The sequence below is a fragment of the Nanorana parkeri genome, unplaced genomic scaffold (genome assembly GCF_000935625.1).
Source record: "Nanorana parkeri isolate BGI_ZX_2015 unplaced genomic scaffold, ASM93562v1 scaffold2571, whole genome shotgun sequence".
Classification (NCBI taxonomy): Eukaryota; Metazoa; Chordata; class Amphibia; order Anura; family Dicroglossidae; genus Nanorana; species Nanorana parkeri.
The window spans coordinates 107,020-127,426 of NW_017308839.1; the positions used below are offsets into that span (position 1 = coordinate 107,020).

At 40.3% G+C, this 20,407-nt stretch overlaps 1 protein-coding gene across 1 annotated transcript in view; it reads right to left on the reverse strand.

Moving 5' to 3' along the window:
• Nucleotides 1-19,957, reverse strand: part of FUT8 (fucosyltransferase 8) — a gene marked incomplete at its 5' end in the record, with an annotated part of 23,830 nt that extends 3,873 nt beyond the window's left edge. The window contains 3 exons of the mRNA XM_018573848.1: nt 5,632-5,782; nt 11,856-12,032; nt 19,656-19,957. Of these exons, the coding sequence (XP_018429350.1) occupies nt 5,632-5,782; nt 11,856-12,032; nt 19,656-19,957 (630 nt within the window). The remainder of the gene's footprint in view (nt 1-5,631; nt 5,783-11,855; nt 12,033-19,655) is intronic.
• Between the last annotated feature and the right edge of the window lie 450 nt (nt 19,958-20,407).

Sequence of the window (20,407 nt, forward strand, 5' to 3'; positions counted from 1 at the left end):
GGGCATGTATGACAGGGAGAGGGGGCCGTGCGCTCGCCCCCCACCCTCTTTCCTGCCCTGCCAGGCCCGTGCTCGATCAAGGGTCCGCTTGGGTTTTTTAAGGGGGACCTTACGTATTTCTTTCCCCATTTTTGGGGGTGGGGTTCCTTCTTAAAACTCCTACCAGACCTGGTATGGTTTGGGAGGGGGACCCCACACTGTTCTTTAGGATTTTTTAAATTTTTCTTTTTCTTTTACATTTAAATAATTTGTAAACATTTTTTTCCCATTTGTTTACATTTATTTATTTCTATTCTGCTCGCTACCTCGGAGGCAGTCAGCAGAATAGCCAAGCCGAATGCCGCTCGGCGGCATTCAGCTATTCACTCACTGCCGTTCAGCCCCTATGAGAATAGTGGCGAACGGCAATGAGAGAACTGCCGGAGCTTTGGCTCAACCGATCCAGATGTTGGATCGGCTAAGTCGAACTCCTTCTGCATTTCGGCTGACCAAAGGCAGCCGTACTGAGCCGGAGTGAATAGCCAAACGTCGCTCTGCTCTGTTCACTTCGCTCAGTTATTCACTTGGCTGCCTTTGGCATCTAAGTGAATAACCCCCTAGGTGTCTTAATAGACCCCTGATGTCTCCTTAAAGAGAACCTGTCACCTGCACTTTGCTATCACATAACATAGTTTTGATCGCAAGTAGAAGAAAATAAAAAAAAGCTAAAAAATTTAAGTTTAATGAAATAAATAACTCGAAAACATTTTTTAAGTTCCCATGCACAAACCCAAATGGATGCCGGGTGTGAAGGCATACGCATAAAAAGCTTTTAAAGTGTCACCCATGGAAAATATGGGTTACCATAGTTTGTTGCTGTTTCACAGGTATGTGTCTGCCATAGTCCCAGCAGTGATGTCATTGTGAGGAGTGGTGCAGGATATGGAGCCTACAGGAGGGTAAGACTCACTGAACAACGCTTGTGACCTTTTATTAGCCCACTGACGTAGGGGCATTTTGTTTTCTACTTATCACCGATGCGGAGGCCTTTATTACTCCTACTGGCCACGGACACCAGGGCATTAGGGACCATTCACACTGGATCCATTGCTTTGCGTTTTTCAACAGATGACCTTCCGTTAGCATCTGTTTAAAAGCGGATTGCAACACAACAGATCGTAAGGTTACAATTGCAAATCAAGAGACCCTCTGTTGACGTTTTCCTTCCAGTTTTGGTGTGAATGCACTCTTAGTTAGTTTACTGACCATTATGCATTTTACACTGACTACAGATGTATAGCATCTTTTATTAACACAGATGTATGGGGCATTGTTTTTTTTTTTTAAACTAACTCTGACTACTGATGCAGGGGCATTAATTACCTCCACTGACCCTCAACACTGGGACATTTTGTACTTCCACTCAGGGCCATCCCTCTTTTTATCACCACCTGAGTTGCCAGACTGAGCTGTCAGCGGAGCTGGGCGAGAAATGGCAGACCACTGAGCTGTCAGAGCTGGAGGATGGGGGGGGGGGGGGAGGACACCCCTGCTCCTATTAACCATCAACACATGCATGTTTACCCCCGCTGGCCACATGTGCAAAAACATTTATTACTTTCATTGACCATTGATCCTGGGCATTTCGTACTCTCACTGATGCACATGTTCAAGTAATATTATATTAAAGTAATATTAAAGACACCAAAGTGTCATGACATGAAGCAAAAACTAAATTATGTTCATGCCGGATCTTACAATTTTACCAAATTTAGAACAAAATAAACTTGCAATTATGTTACAGCATGATTTTTTTAGTTCTATATATTGAATTCTGGCTCTGATTAAAAGTCTTTTACCAGTTTCTATTTTATAGATTTTAGACTGGATTCACACTGTTTCTTTTGCATTTAGTGTACATTGACACATTGCACTTGAGTTGATTTTTTTTATTTTAATGCATTGCGATATGCATTTTTGTTTTAACAATTTGCATTGATATGTGGGTTTTTGTTCAAAGTAAGACACAAAATACATTATTTTTCTTTCCTTATTGTGCATTGTTGTGTGCTGTGAAAGTTATAATGCACTGTGCTATGTTTAAATGCAACATGTTACACTTTCACCCAGAGCACACTGACACAATATGTCACTGTGACATGAGCCCATTGGAACAAATTAATATCAGCTTGTTAATGTACTGGGCCTTTGTTAAGCAATGCAGCCCAATACAGGTGGTGTGAATGGATCCTTAATCATGTATTGACCACAGAAATGACAGCATACCAACTAATCATAATAGACACTGAAAAGCAATTAAAGTAAAGAGTAAAAATTAGGGATGCACCGATACTAGTATCGGTGCCGATACCGAGTACTCTGCCAAATGCTCTGATACTTACCTCCGATACCACAACTTCCGGTCAGATACAGATCTCCCTCTGACTGTCATTGCCAAGAGAGCCGGCTTCCTTTCCAATCAGGAAGCCGGGTGGCGGGTTATGGCCCACCTCCAGGCTTCCTGATTGACTTGACAGCTGGCCTCACTTGTTGCTAGGCTGCCTGGCTTTCTAATTAATCAGGAAGCCAGGCGGCACGTCATGACCCGCCTCCCGGTTTCCTGATTGGAAAGGAAGCTGACTGCCTAGCAACAAGTGAAGATGGTGTTCTTTCGATAGATCCCCTGGCAATCAGGAAGGACAAGATTTGCTGCCCGGCTTCCTGATAATTGGGGCACATGACACTGGTATCGGCGAGTACAGAAAATAATATATCAGTACTCGATACCGAAAAACTGGTATCGGTGCATCCTTAGTTTAAACATTCTAGTTTGTTGCAGAATCAGCTGGTCCCCTGAGCACTGCTCCTGACTTCCTGTTTTAGAGTGACTGCTTTCTTAAGCAGAGTGCTATGCAGTCACATAGAATCACATAGTGTATGCTAGTAAGGTGTGCGTGTCTCCACAAACACTGCAAATCAAGCTACTCCCCTCCCCTCTGGCCCCCTCCTTCTCCAAGCTAGTACATGGACAGCTTCTGGAGTATGAACAGTTGCTGGGATTTGCTCCATTGTGTGTCCATTGTGATCTAGTACTGGATAGGGAGTTTAGGGAAGCTTTTTAAATTTTAAAAAGGCAAACTTTGACAAGGTGTGCCATTTACTGTGCAATACCAAATGGGACAAATATCAATATAAAACTTAATTTCTTATTGGTCTAAGGTTATGGAAGGTGTTAATAGCCATATTTCTGTGTTTGCTGATACGAAAAGTTGCAGAGTAATAAACTCAAGATTACACATAACATTACAGGAGGTCCTGGATAAAATAGGGGAGTGGGCAACTACATGGCATATAACATTTAATATCGAAAAATGTAAAGTACTGCATGTTGTTGTTAACAATAGGCATGCAGACTACACTTTAATGGGAGCTCCACTACAGTGTAGTACTTTCTGCACCAGCAATAATATGAATTTTAGAATATGATAAACTATTTTTTTTTTTAAAACCACCTCCCGTCCATTCTTGAACGACAGGGCTAGAGTTTTGTAGGAGCGGGAGGACGTTTTAAGACGTCCTACCGCTACCCCCGCTTGCGCGAGGCACTCACACGAGTGGGGAACTGCTAGCAATGTAAACAGCCAGCACCTCTAGAGACGTTCAATCGCTTGCAGGAGCTGCTGGTGTGCCTCCGCCACCAGTCCCGAGATGCGCTGCGCCCGGGACCAGCATGGCGACGCTCTCAGTGGAGATCAAAGGAGTTCAGTACACGATCTCCCTTTGATCTCTTCTTGGCCCCCCTTTGCAGGAAGTGATGTATATTACATCAGGTCCTGCATTGCGTGTCACTCTCCGGTACAGAACACCAGTGAGAAGCTGATGAAGCAGATCTCTGCTTCATCAGCTTCTCTGGGGGTCCCTAGGTGACATTAGGGATCTTAGAGACCCCTAATGTCTCCATAAAGAGGACCTGTCATGTGAATTGGCTATCACATAGGGGATTTCTTAATCCCCTATGTGATAGCAATAAAGTTAAATGTAAAAAAAAAAAAGCAAAAAAGAAAAGCAAAAAAAAATAGTCGCAAATAACACGAAATTATTTTTAAAAGTCCCCCGCCCCCCCACATACACACGCAAACATACGTCGGGTGCGCCAACGTACGAATACGCCAATTGTGCCGCACATGTTACACATCGCTGCGAACGTCGGAATGAGAGCAATAACTTTAAGGCCATTAATAACTGCTTACATTAAACTGATGAGCGGTAAAAGCTTTTAAAGCGTCGCCTATGGCCAATTTTGGGTGTGTTCATTTTCTGGTGTCTATTTACCCAACGTGGCCCCATCTTTTATATTTTACCAAAAAATTGGGGTGATAATAAATGTTTCATAACATTTCATAGGGAAACAGGTTTTTTTCAAAATTTAGGGTACTTTTTTGGCATATAGTAAAAAAATAAAAACCCCAGTGGTGATTAAATATCACCAAAAGAAAGCTCTATCTGCCCCCCCAAAAATTGTATAAAATTAATTTCAGTACAGCGTTGCATGACTGAATAAATGTCAAAGTACCGCAGCACTGAATACTGAAAAATGGCCTGGTCAGGAAGGGGGTGTAACACCCTGGTCTTCAAGTGGTTAAATTAAGAGATCTGATAGAATTTGGTCTGGTGTGTTGGTTCAAAAAGCCCTCATATTCTATTGATAGGAAAAGGTGTGTATCTATCCTATGTGATTCTTCACACTAGAAATGAGGTGACATAATTGTAATGTACAAATTGTTTAATGGTGATGGTAATATCAGTAATAAACTGTTTACTGTAAACACTAAAGAGGACAAGGGGCCACCACCTGAAATTGGAGGATAAAGGGTTTAACCACAAAGAGCGTAGGGGATTCAACAGAAGCAGCGTTATCAGCAGAGAGTATTGAATCTTTAAAGAACCATTTAGATACTTTCCACAGAGATCAGAACATACAGGGGTACAGGTACTCTTAATGACTAGTACACACAGACACACACACACACATATATATATATATATATATATATATATACATACATATACACACACACACACACACTGAACTTGATGGACCTGTGTCTTTATTCAACTTCAAATACTATGTAACTATTCATTTCTTCAATTGTCACCTACATTACTCCCATTGGGGATGAACCTTGTGGTGGTGAAGAGATCTTGTTTTTCAGAGCAGAAGAAATGTGGATTTAAAAAGCACATGGATACACTTTATTAAAGAGCAGTTGTGGACAGTTGTTCCACATGCAAACACAAGGATTAACATTCCATACAGACTTCCTGACATGAAGGGATTTTTTTAGCCAAATCTCAATTATGACATGATCATGGATTTCAACAAATTAAGACTTCTCACAGAGCAGTACAAAGCAGTAGATGTATCTCACATAAAAAGTGCAAAGTATCAGCAGGTTTGCTGGTATAAACCACAACATCTCTGGAAAATGTGATTATAGTAAGTTATTTAACCTTGTCCTGATTAATACCTATGTTATATGTCTGACATTGAAAACTGTACATGTTCAAGAGGAATTTTATTTCCATCTAGCATCATATACGGTTTGTTAATATGTTGAGATTTTTCATTCTTTATTTAAATAAATTACTTACTTGGGAAGAGAAGGTGCACACAAGAAAGTCTGCCTGCGATAAAAAATGGATATCAAGAATGACACCGCGCAAAGAATTTTCAGTGTACCGGTTATGCAGACCCGCAGACCATGATATGGAATTATCACTAATAAATTCATACTGTGAATATCTGAAGAACAAAAACAATACAGGGAAACAATAAATTTGTTTTAAAACAATAATGACATATACTCATTGCAAATTATAAGTTTACTTTGGACCCTATACTTTTTAAAATGATTCCATTAGGGAAAATCTTTCAAAGTAAAACTAACAAAGAAGTAACAGTAGTAAAAAAGAAAAACACAACATGACAGATACAATTGTCTATGTATTTATTTATTTGTTGTATAAATGTGGTGCAGGCACTTGTTTCCCTTTTTTAGGCCGAGAACATTTTTAGCAAGTACAGAAAATAACTGTTAAGCTGGCCACAAATGCAGTGTCCTTGTTATCTCTTGTTGGTACATTACTGGTCCCACTGAATCTACCCTATGATGGAGATGAACAAAGGCAGACATATTTGAAGTTCACAGTGTGTGGTACACATGATCCATGTGGTACCCATAATCCTGCGAATGGCACACTTCCTGTCCTTTTGTAGCTACAAAAGAGAAAATAAAGAGAAAAAAGTCAGGGAAAAAAGAAAACTAATGCAGCCAGAATGGCTAAGGACTGGTACGCTGCAATATACTAGGGTTTTGCTTTTGGAGTTATTTAAAAGAAGAAGTTTTCCCCAGGGAAAGGGGATCCCACCATTCTTTAGAAAAACTACATACCAATTTAAATGGTGAAAAAGGTATATATTATTTTATAATCGATATCGATTTTAATGAATAAATAATATATACCTTTTTCACCATTTAAATTGGTATGTAGTTTTTCTAAAGAATGGTGGGATCCCCTTTCCCTGGGGAAAACTTCTTCTTTTAAATAACTTTGAATAGTTAGGGGACCCCCATTTATATCTAATTTAGATTTGAAATATTGGGCATATACCTTCCCTTCCCCGTTCTCTTTTTTTGGTAAAGGTTTTGCTTTTGGGTTTAGATACACTGATTAGAGAGAATTTAGTTTTACAAATAAACATTTTGTATACATTACATAGGATTACCCGAGCTAAAGAGACAACACAGAAGTAGCATAATTTGTGCAATTTAGTTGCGCTAGGAGAAAGAACACACCTAATCACCAGCTGCAACAATGTGTATAAATAATGATCATATAAAACTGATATGTTAACACAGAAATAGCAGCAAGTGCTTTCCTGATGTGCTGTCCAAGTTCTTCTGCAAAAGCACAAAGAAACAGGTAACGCTGAGGACCAGAAATGCAGTGGTCAGCCGAGAACATAGTGTGGCAAATGGAAGACATATGTCGATTTCTTTTCACAACTGAATAGTGTCCAGTGACACCATAAGCTTAGACTTGGAACCCAGGGTACACCCATAAACCAGTGGAACCCAGGGTACACCCAGCTACAGTTCAGAGAAATCTGGCCAGCAGTGGTCTCCATAGAAGACTTGTGGCTAAAGAGCCATATCTCCGACATGCAAACAAGGCCAAGGGTCTATGCATGATGTTCAGAAAATATGCAGCAGGTGCTTTGGGTTGATGAGTCCAAATTTCAAATATCTGGCTGCAACAGAAAGTAGTTTGTTTGCTGAAGGATTTAAGAGCAGTGCAAGAATGAGTGCCTGCAGGCAACAGTGAAGAATAGTGTAAGTTACTTAGGTTTGAGGCTGAATTTCTGTACATGGAGTTGGGGGATAGGATTAGAAAATACTATTAGAATCATTGCTGAAAACTACAGGCAGATACTTATACTTCATACAATATCATCTGGTAGGCATCTGAGTGGTCCCAAATTAATTCTGCAGCAGGTCCATCAATCCAAATACACAGCCATCATAAAGAACTATCTTCATTGAAAAGAACAAGAAATCCCCTACAGTGGCCAGATATCAACATCATGGAGACTGTCTGGGATTACATGAAGAGGGCAGAAGCAACTGAGACAGCCTTATTCCACAACAGAAGATTTGTGGTTAGTTGCGGCAACCTATCTGCAGAGTTCCTTAAAAAAACTGTGCAACTGTACATAAGGGAATTGATGAGGTTCTAGCTTCTTCTCTCCTTATCAATATGTATAAAGTATTTTTACATAATGAATGGGGCTTTACTTTCTCATTAATTGGCTTCAATAACTTTCTGAGCTAATGTCTTTGAACAAGCACGCTATTCACAAAAGTCAGAGCTCCTAACCTGCATATTTGATGCAACTGGATTAGTATGACATCCAGGGAACTCCTAATGCACTATTACAGCAGTGGGCAATGCTCTTGCACTATAGCGAACCACAATGTACATTCCGCATGGCCCGCTACAAAACAAAACAAAAAGCAAAAGATACAGGTACAGTTTTATGGGCATTAAATTGTGCTGTTAACCTATGTAAAACAAATGTGTTGCGTTAATGCAGATTAACACAACACATAGAGGGAAAATCAATAAAGGCTTAACACTAATTTTCTGGTGGTAAGGCACTTTCAAAACTCTTGCGCGAAATTATAAAAAAACTTGCAACAGATTCAAATAGTTATTAATTGCAATCTGTTGCTGTGGCTGGGACAGATTCAAAAAGAATTACCACTCATTTACAGATCAGAAAAATAGCGATAATCAAAACCAACTCTGATCTGGTGTACGGAGAAATGCCAGAGTGGGAAGCGACCATGAATGTGACAGTTGATCCTTCATTGGTAGTTAGAAAACTGAAACAAATTATGCCTCTTAGCAACCAATTATGTGGCTGAGTGAGCAGAGCCTAATGGGAAAGCTAAAGGACTAGATCCCCCATCTGGTCCGACTCCCTTGTGACTGAAAGCAGGCAGTGGGTGGACTCCATAGCCAATAGCTAGCATGCTATTGGTTATGGAATCTGACCACAGCCTTCTGTCAATCAGCAGCAAAGCGGACCTGATGGGGAACAAGTCCCTCAGCATGCTCTGCCCACCGTCAGTGTTACTAACAAGTGATGCAGACAGTAGGGGCAAAGCTTGATGGGGATGCTGAGGTAGTAGTTTTCCATCAGGTTCCACTGCTGTGTTGAACCTGATAGTTCCACAGTGAATTACACAGATAGTGTGGAACCTGATCAGTAAATTCCACTGACAGTGTAAAAGGGAATAGAGATTATAGATGGAAATAACCATATTGGAGGAGGACTAGGCATACTGGTTAACAGTAAGCTAAGCAATAGTGTTCAATGATAAGCTACAGCTACTGAAAATTAAAGAAAATATTGCCATGCATGTAAAGTGAATAAAAATATGACACAAACATAGAACTGTCCCATTAGAAATTTACAAGATAATTACAGTAAAAATAATGTAAATGTTTACATAACACTTCACAAAGCTAAAGCAGAACTCCACCTTTTTTCCACCCAAAAACAAATGCAATAATACCTGCTTATTTTGTTGTGTTGGTGCATTGTCCTCTCATATCCCAAAACTCTTAGTTACCACAGATCCAATATCACTTCCTCTCGAGTTAATGACTTATGTCTGACTGTGTGACATTCAGTGTCGCACAGCCATTTCCTGTGGGAGCCATGTCTTATAGACTCCCACTCTATAATCCTTCAAACTACAGAGGTGACGTCAGCATGCCCCCAATGCTGAGCGAAATTGAATAGGTCAGCATTCAATCTCACCCAGCCATGCGTGCCTAGATAGTAGCTGCAGAGAGCAGCATCAGTGAGGTGCATGCTGTGGACGGTGATAAAGAACTGAATTTGCCTTTACCCACCAACACTAAAGCCCTGAACAACCAACAGTGATGGACAGCCTGGAAAGACAGAAAGGTCCCAATTAATCATGGGAAATGTGGTTTTGGGGTATTAAAAAAAACAAGGAAGTGTACTCCAAAGTTTAATAGCAACTGGGAAGAAGTGTGACATCACAGACTCTGCAAATTAACTGTCGGGCACTTCAAGGTATTAGTTACAAAACTGACAGTGCAGTTGTGATTGTCTAACAGAGAGATGTCATGACTGCAGTGGGGAGAAAAATCCTTGAGTTGTTCTCTATTGCTAATGAAAACCTGCACAAAGAGGACTACCTGTTTAGGACTGGCCTACTTGTGGTACCCAGAGCCTGTGGTTAGCAAGCTGTGGTTTACTTCTCTTTATCTCACCATGTATGCACCTAAAATACAGAGGGGCAGGGTGTACTGAACATTTTTCTTTAAGTGCCAACTGTGTACATACATACGCACACACTATACTTTACACATACGTAAACTTTAATAGCATCTCAGTCTTAATCCGTAGGGTTCAATATTGAGTTGGCCCACCCTCTGCAGCTAGAACAGATTCAATTTTTCTGGGAAGGCTGTCCACAAGGTTTAGGAGTGTGTCTATGGGACTGTCACTGTGCAGGCCAGTCAAGTTCCTCCACCCCAAACACGCTCATCCATGTCTTTATGGACCTTGCTTTTTTACACTGGTGCGCAGTCATGTTGGAACAGGAAGGGGCCATCCCCAAACTGTTCCCATAAAGTTGGGAGCATGAAATTGTCCAAAATGTCTTGGTATGCTGATGCCTTAAGAGTTCCATTAAAATGGAATTAAGGGGCCAAGACCAACCCGAGAAAAACAACCCCACACCATAATCCCCCCTCCACCAAACTTTACACTTGGCACAATGCAGCCAGGCAAATACCGTTTTCCTGGCAACCGCCAAACCCAGATAGATTGCCAGACAGAGAAGCATGATTCGTAACTCCAGAGAACACGACTCTCCTTCTCTAGAGTCCAGTAGCGGTGTGCTTTACACCACTGCATCCAACGCTTTGCATTGCACTTGGTGATGCAAGGCTTGGATGCAGCTGCTTGGCCATGAAAACCCATTCCATGAAGCTCTCTACGCACTGTTGTTGTGCCAATCTGAAGGCCACACGAAGTTTGGAGGTCTGTAGCTATTGACTCTGCAGACAGTTGGCGACTTCTGCACACTGCGCACTTCAGCATGCGGTGACCCCACTCTGTAATTTTACGTGGCCTACCACTTTGTCACTGAGTTGCTGTTGTTCCCAGTTGCTTTCACTTTGTTATAATACCACTAACAGTTGACCGTAGACTATTTAGTAGCAAGGAAATTTCACGGATGGACTTATTGCACAGGTGGCAACCTAAGTACTGTGCTTGAATTCACTGAGCACCTGAGAGCGACCCATTCTTTCACACGTTTGTAGAAGCAGTCTGCATGCCTAGGTGCTTGATTTTATAGACCTGTGGCCATGGAGGTGATTGGAACACCTGAATCCAATGATTTGGAGGGGTGTCCTAATACTCTTGGCAATATAGTGTGTGTGCATATATCTATATATAGATGTATACCTATCTATATATATAGAGAGAGATATATAGATATCTCTAAAAGCTTTTAAAGTGCCGCATGAAGCCAATTTTAGCCATAGTAGTTTTTTGCGATTTCGCGGACGCACACAATTTTAAAGCTTGACATGTTTCGTGACTATTTGTCCGACATCACCCCATCTTTTCAATTTTACAAAAACATTGGGTAAAAATAAATGTTTTTATAACATAACTTAGAAAAAACAGTTTTTTGTTCCCAAATTTTCGGTCCTTTTTTCATTATATAGTCAAAAATAAAAACCCCAGTGGTGATTAAAAAACACCAAAAGAAAGCTCTATGCGTCCCCAAAAAATGGTGTAAAATTAATTTCAGTACAGCGTTGTATGAATAAATGTCAAAGTATCGCAGCGCTGAATACTGTAAAATGGCCTGGACTGGAAGGGGTTCAACACCCCGGTCAGCAAGCGGTTAAGATGTTCACATTTCCCAATGTTGTGCAGCATCTCACAGCAACCATTCCAAAATAATTTTAAAATCTGTGCTGCAAATTATTTTAATGGAATCCTGTGGGTTATTGTACACCAATGTTGCCATAAGTGCTGCAAATTTGAACTCTAAAATGATAAAAAGCAAAAAAAAAGCAACCAACCAAAACATCTTTTGCTTACCTCCAAAGTACTCCAAAGATAAAAAAAAATGTTTTTAAATATATCTTAATACTGCCTTACGACAGTAGTAGCTACGAAACAATAATATGCGATCACTTATCTGTAGATAATGTATATGTAATGGACCGGAAATCTGTACCATTAAACTTACTTTGACTTTGCCTCTTGGAGCAGTCCTGGGTCATCGGTTGCCAGGTAAACCCGTTTCTTGTCTATGTGCATCTTTCTAGCGAGAAGCTGAAAGTGCTCCTCAACATGTATCATATATTCTTCAATTGGGTGGAATGCTGCCTCTGTCCCAACTTTATCAGTTCTCCTAACATGGACTCTAGGTATAAAGAAACATGAATAGTATTTACAGTAAGATTAGATATACTGGGCAAGTTATAGATTCTGTATACCTTTTCATGTGCAGATTGGTCTTTAAAGATTTGTTTAAAAGGGAAAAAAACACCTAAACACACAGAAAGCAATACACACACAAGCTTTGTTACCTGTCAAGGGATTTGTATTTCTGTCCATGAATTCCTAAGATTTACACAGCCCCGTCATACAGTACAGACAGGTAGATTACATCATGTACAGTTAAGGACTACTGTGCAGTATTATCTCCCCACCCCTAGTCATCTGATAAGAGCAGTAGCCGACATATGAGGTCATGCCACTGCTCACTGATGTTGAGGGCAAGGAGAGGGAATAAATACACCTGCTTCTGCCAATTAGTGGTCACACTGCAGCTTATAAGATATGCTAGACAGATGAGGATCCGTGCTGCCAGTTAAACAGCAGGTCCTGGCAGGTACATATGTGCAACATATAAAAATGTACATAGGTTCATAACCAGTAAAAAAATATGTGCACATATACATTTGCCAGGCTATAATGAACAAGACTATGCAAGACACGTGAAATTTGTGGTAACTACTACAAAATAAACTTGACTCATCAGGGAATATCTGTCTTCATTCTGTTCAGTGATTTTTGGGTCCTTGCTGATAAAGTATCCACTGAAAATGCCTTCCTTCTAATTATCACCCTAATGAACTCCAATACAACTGCATAAGCAAATACCACACTGCGATGGCTGCCTCATTTAGATAGCCATTGATCTACAGTTCCAAAGAGAACTGCATGAACAGTCCGACTGATGCTTTTTTAAATATAAACATGTAGTATGAGATTAATTATTACCTTGATACATTATTCAAAGTGTCTTTTTGTTCTAACTGCAGAGCGGTCCAGCTGTCTGGAAGACCACAATTGTGTTAGCTGTGCTGTTTAGTCAGTTTCACCAAGATTCTTTTAGTGTTGGTAACAGCTGTCAGACAGAAGCTGTTAATCACACTATTGCAAGGTAAATGTCTAGTCCTAGGGGAAAGAAGGTATTAAACACATCTAGTGACCTAGGCACACAAATAACGGGTTATAAGAAGCAACAATGAGTTGCTCAGGTGGAAGAATTCATTGTTTGAGCAGAAACAAATCAATTTGCAATGCAGAGGGGAAAAATTAGGGGTCAACCGATACCATTTTTTCCAGACCAAGTACAGATACTCTCCCTCAAGTACTTGACGATACCAATTACAGATACTTTTTTTTTGTGCCATGTGACAGTTTTTCTAAAACAATGCAGACCAATGATTTTAGGACAGTGGTGGGAGTGCCAGGGCCCAGTCCCAGCTGCAATGCTTCGCCCCTGGTAGTTTTTCCACTGACTCCAAGCTGTACAAGGACAACAAATATCAACAATACATTATACAGCAATGCAGAATACCACCAGCTATAGAGGACTACAAATCCCAGCAATACATTATATATGCAAAATAATAGGATCTCAGGGGGGCTGTGTGGGATCTCACCAGGGATCGCGATCAGTCTCTAGAGCGGGTGCGCGCAACGGGGTTCCCAAGTATGATTACTTGTGAAAATGTGCAGTATCGGTATCAGTGCATCCCTAGCAAAATTATAACTGGACCACATACATGTAAAAGTGAACATTTTCTTTAAAGAGAATATAATGCCAATAAAGCCTAACGCTTTCAACTAAAGTGACATTTTTAGAGACGGCGTTTGGTAACAGTTAAAGTGACGGTCGAGTATATACAGCTAATCAACAGTGGCCCCTTTCACATTTTAGAAGATCTTTCCAGGAGAAGAAAATCAAGTGTAATATCTGGCATACTACTGTGTTCCTTTCACAGAGAACGGAGCATGAGAGATATTTTCATGGATGACACAGCCACAAAATAAATGTGGCTCATCCAAAGAAGACTTGAATCCATCAGTAAACATTAAACCCAACTTAGTGCTGTACTTATATCATGCAGAGAGTATAGGGATGCAAAGGGATGTGTGTTCATATTTAATGTCTTAAGTAGAATTTTACCAGTGTTACACACAAAGAACAGCTTTAACCCCTTCCTGTCCGGCCGTTGTAATTAAACAACCGGACTGGAGACTCTTGAATGCAGGTGGGCTTTTTAAAACTGACAGCAAAAGTAAACACCAAGCTATGGCTGTTTACATACATGCGTTCGGGTGGCTGTAGAGCTTATAGTCGATTATCTGGGCGTCCAAAATGTACAGGGGTGCAAATCTGGAACCAAGCACCTAAACAGCTGAACAAATGTGGTCTGGTAGATTAACTAAACAAACCAGGGAAAATAGGAAAATACAGGGAATCAGCTTCTCATGAATATGAATAACTGGTGCATTAAAAATGCAACAACAAGAAACTGGTTTAGTTTAATGATGTGATGGTTGTAAAATTATGGGGGGGCGAAAAAGATGGCTGCGGCTTAGCGTAGCTCTGATCCAACAGCCTGTAAAGCAATGATAACAAAGCGACACCGAACCCTAAATATCTTCTTCCCTCTCTTACTTTACCAGCACCTCTGCCCTGATAGTGGAGGATAGAGTGAAGGAGTTGTCTGAGGGCCACAACGACTTAGTGGGCAACTATCAGCGGCGCTCTGATGATCTTCAATGGATCAAACTCAAATTATCTGACTTAGAAGATCGTTTGAGAAGAAACAATATCAAATTTAGAGGTGTCCCTGAATCTGTGGCACCGCAACAGTTAACGTCTTTTGGCAGAATTGGTGCCTAATGTTACTCCATCTAAACTCACTAGCGTTAGTGCCCACAGGCTTGCCGGGCCCAAAGGACTGCGGAATTCCCTTCCCAGAGATGTGCGTGCGAGAGTTCACTTTTTTCACGTCAACGAATCTGCCATGTTCGCAGCAAGAAACAAGACATGGGTGACATCTCATTTTACTGGGATAACCCTTTATGCTGATCTGTCACAGTCCACTATCCTAAATAGGAAAAAGCTGGGTTCAATTATTTTTGCCCTCCGAGACCACAACATCCCCTACAAATGAGGTCACCCAACTAAGCTTCTCCTTTGTTTCCAAGGCAAAAAATATGTAATCTCATCAGGGGATGCAGGGATTTGCTTCCTGCGAGAAAAGTGTTTGGAAAAACATGCTACTAATGTACATGATATCCCGTCATCGCATCAGGATGATGATGACATAACCTGAAGAAGCTCCTTTCAAGCTCAGCTTCTACCCAGGGCTAAGATCATGAGTCTTCAATATTTCTCTTCACCTCTAATCCTTATTGTGTAGTTCGGATTCATTTAATCCACATTTTCCCCACATGTTTAGCAAGCTTCCTGCTCATTATGTTTTTATGGGATTTTTGCTTTTTTCTGTTTTTCCTGTGCTTTTTTCTTCAGCTCCAGTTTGCCAGTTATCTCCTATATCCTCATCAAAGGCTTCAAGCACCATTTTTTCCGTGGCAATGTTTCCACATCACTATCCTGTTTTTGGATACCGGTCATCTTTATCATATGGTAAGTCACCTTTAGCTTTGCCTCTTCCACAGCAAACAATGTACCGTATATACTCGAGTATAAGCCGTCCCGAATATAAGCCGAGGTAACCATGCCGTTTTAAATTGTTTACATCAATGAAAAAGGGCTGAACAGTCCATTTAAACGCTCGGCTTTGCTAAAGGAAACTAATAAGCAGGCGGACATCCTGTTCGTGCAAGAGACTCACTTTGCGCAAGGAAAAACTCCCAAGTTCTCTTTAACCACTTCAAGACCAGGTGTTTAGACCCCCTTCCTGGCCAGGCCATTTTTCAGTATTCAGCGCTGCGGTACTTTGACTGACGTTTATTCCGTCATGCAGCGCTGTACTGAAATGAATTTTATACCATTTTTTGGGGACAGATAGAGCTTTATTTCGGTGGTATTTAATCACCACTGGGGTTTTTATTTTTTACTATAATTAGGAAAAATTACAGAAAATTTGGGGAAAAAAAAGTTTTTTTTAACATTATGTTAGGAAACATTTATTATTACCCAGTTTTTTGGTAAAATATAAAAGATCGGGTCACGTCGGGTAAATAGACACCAAACATGTCAAGCTTTAAAATTGCGCGCACCCGCGAAATCGCAGAAAATTACCGTACCCAAAATTGGCCATGGGCGACGCTTTAAAAGCTTTTACCGCTCATCAGTTTAGTGTTATCAGTGATTAGCCGGCCGTGTTTTTACTCCGGCCCGCGCCGGAGGTGGTTAAAGGACTACTCTTCTATATATTTTGCTTCCACAGCTAAGAAACACGCTGGAGTTCTCGTTGCAATCCAAACTGATGTGCCATTTCAGCTGGAAGAATGTATATCGGACCCATGTGGTAGATATGTTATTGTGAAATGCACCATTCGCAATGTGCAATACTGTCTATGAAGAAGGTTTCTTTCTTCCATAAATGAAAATAATCGCTAAATATTCTTTTGATACTTTATTATTAGGAGGCGACTTTAACGCCATATATGATATTGATTTAGACCAGGGGTGTCCAAACTCCGGCCCTCCAGCTGTGGTGGAACTACAAATCCCATGAGGCATTGCAGGATTCTCACAGCTACATACATGACTCCCAGAGAGAGATGCATCATGGGATTTGTAGTTTCGCCACAGCTGGAGGGCCGGAGTTTGGACACTCCTGATTTAGACACTACGAGCCATAGCAGATGTTCCCTCTCAACCATTGGCACTTTACTCCATAAATATGACCTGCTTAATATTTGGAAGTGTTTTCATGGAAGTGAAAGAGACTACATTTTCTTGTCCCATGTACATAACACATATTCTAGAATAGACATGTTTCTGACTAGGGATGCAGATACTTTTCGAGTACCAGTGCAGATACTTGGCATTTTCATGAGAACTACCAGGGTTGCAGCTGGGACCTGGCTCTGGCGCTCCACCACTGTCCTGAAATCATTAGTCGATATTGTTTTAGAAAAACTGTCACATGACAATAAACAAAAATGTATCAGTACTCGTACTTGTAAGTACTCGGCAAGTACCAGTACTCGTACTGGTATCTGTGCATTCTTTATTTCTATTTATAAAAACAAAATCGTACATTAAAACGGAGATGTACAAATCCCAGGAGCTCCGTGTCCTCCTTACAAATGACAGCTGCCTCCTAATTTTTTTAATTTTCTCTAGTCTAGTCTTGGAGCTCAAAAGTATCGGTACATGTACTCCTACTTGCACTGAGTACTGTACTTGGTATATGTGCAACCCTATTTCTGACCAACAAACGCAAAACCAGAAAAGCATGTCAGACCATGCTCGGATTTCGAACCAGATAAACGATGGCCATGTAGTCCGAAAGAACTTTCTTTGGAAGCTTAACACCTTTATCTTTGCCCATCCTGAACATAAACAACGTCTATCCGAAGCAATGAAAATCTATTTTAAGTTGAACGATACCTGTGACGTTAATTGACATTATGGAATGCGCAGAAGGCTTACCTGAGGTTGGTGTGTATAAAAATAGGTGCGTAGATGAAGAAATCTGGAGCTCAACAACTTGATCAATTACTACATGAAATTCAGATTGCGGATCAGCAGAATGAGCTCCAGCCCTCACACCCTTGAGCCTCTAAGCTCTTAGATTTGAGGCAAAAGCTTTGCATACTGCCGCTCCACAATTTTGAACATACTTTGAAAAAGGTTAGGGCAAATTCCTATACCTTGAACAATAAGGCAGGTGTATATCTAGCTAGAAAACTAACAACAAAATAAAAAAAAATAAAAAAAATACCAGGCAACAAGTGTCTCTTTGTGACACTGACAGGTCGTAAACTCTTCTGACTTACAAGCCTGATTTGGTATCCCCAATAGGGAATTCTATCATACAAGTAAAATCCTACAAGTAAAATCCTTCCTTTCTACATATCACATCCCCATAATGTTACAAATTGACCTGTCAATTCTTAATTTCTCCAGGAGGAATCATTGGTAAATAAAAGGCATTGCCTTGTTTTACAATAAATGTGGGGATAAACAATACTTTACTAAATCTAATTCTATGATCAAATGGGAAAGAGATATGGGCACATCTTTCACAGAAGAGCAATGTCAGGACGCTATTGGACTATCTTTCAAAGTATCACACTGTTCTTCTAATCATTGGGGACAACAACAAAAACTCCTCCATAGGTGGTACATTACCCCATTCAAGCTTTCTAAATTTATTAAGGGCATATCACCTCTTTGTTGGAGAGGTTGCGGGTCAACCGGCTCACTGATCCATATCTTTTGGCATAGCAAATCTCTCATGTCCTTCTGAAATCAAATCTTCAAATTGATTTCAGACCTGGCACAAGATATAATTTCCCCAAATGTAGCTCTAGCCTTACTCCAATTATCATCATCCTCTCTTCCATATGGTCCAGGTCAATCATATTACATATTCTATACGCAGCCAAGACCCAGATAGCACAACTGTGGCATGGTCCCTCACCTCCGAATCATACGGACTTTGTTTGAAGAGTGAATTTACAATGTTCCTATGAACGAATGTTTGCCTTAAAAAAATAACAGGTTTTTTACTTTTCATAAAGCCTGGGAATTATGATTTCATAATCCTCTTTATACACCGTAACTATAGGATCAAACTAACTGTTTCATCTAGTGCAATGACTAGATTCTGTTTTATCTGTATGGTACTTCATTTTATGTAGCAATGTGAAGATTGCTTTCTATGACATTATTGTTAGAAATGCCGAAATGGGATACGTTATTTGAGGTTACACACCTATCTCTTCCTTACACCTTCCATCAAGGCTGATGTATTATAAAGGATATAGAAACAGGCCTCAATGGCTTAATGTGTCCCATCATATCAACTAAACCTGTCGGTTTACGTATGCAACTATTGTTCTGCAAGAAGGACAAAGGTGTGTGTTTAATATTGTTTTATCTACTTTCATTAATCCCTTAAATGCTTATTGCCAAATGTCAAACTTTTGTCACATTGATACTGTATGTGAAAATTCCTTAATAAAACAAAATAGTAAATAAAATATGAACAATGATTTTACATCAGTTAAAATTAGTATTAAACTCTCAAACTTTTTTCAATAATGCATCCAGATCAAATAAATTTACATTGCCCAGCAAAATAGGGCTTTATGTTTTTGTCCAAATACTTACCAATCATCAAGTTTCTTTCCAGCTGCTCCCAAGTCACTTAACTCAACTTTCCTGAACTTCCTGTACAAGATCACAAGGGGCAGAGCAGACTCCAGCAACTGTTCATCTACTAGCTTGGAGAAGGGAGGAGAGGGGGCCAGGGGGGAGGGAGGTAGCTTGATTTGCTGTGTCTGTGGAGACACACACAGCTTACTAGCACACACAAGTGTGAAAGGTGGCTGCATAGCACTCTACTTGAGAAAGGAGTCACTCAAAAAAAAAAGGAAGTCAGGACCAGAGGTCAGGGGACCAGCTGATGCTGCAGGAAACAAACTTTTAAACATCAAGAAGCAGCATTCATTGTAAGGGATTTCATCAGCATCTGAAATAGCTTAAACTCCTTTTGACTTTAATATTACTTTAACTAGATGTGCTTTATATGCTTACCCAATAATTGGATGTTTAAATCCCAGTTTTTTTGTGGCTTCCTCAATCTCCTTTTCCAGCCAAGGCTGAGGCCTGATTAAATACTTTACAAACTGAGAGACCCACCAAACAGCTGGGTCACCATGTAAACCAATCAACCGATCTGCAAGGTCTTCTGGTACTCCAAGTGGTAGGTAAGGAGGCCTTGGATGGAGACTGTCAACAATTGGCAACTCCACAACTTGAACATCTTTGTCATTTGCTTCACCTGTAACAGAGAAATATGAATTTCCGTAAACATCTTGTAAAAGAGAAGAGACGTAAGGGAAGGTTCAGATGCATGAAATATTTTCGCTTTGCCCACTTAACTTGAGTTACCAAATTTCCTATTCTGTCAAGTCACATCATGTGTAATAATGGTACAAATAGTAATATTCCCTTTGGTATCTTTAAGAGTATGATAAAAGCAGATGCAAAAAGTGGACATATGTCTCTGAGTCCCATCTATTAAAATAAATAAGTTAAAAACTTCAAACGATTCACAAGTATGTTTTACACTGTTAATAATTACCTTGTGGGTAAAAAAAATTGAAGGGTAATTCCTCTTTCCCAGGTGCATTTGGGAAAATGGAATTACCCCCTCCAATCTGGCCCTCTCCCCCCTTTGTCGAAGCACTGCCACATTGAGTACATGACAGCGCAGTTTAAAGAGGGGGCCGGATTGGAGGGGGTAATTCCAGTTTCTTAAATTCACCTAGGAAGGTGGAATTACC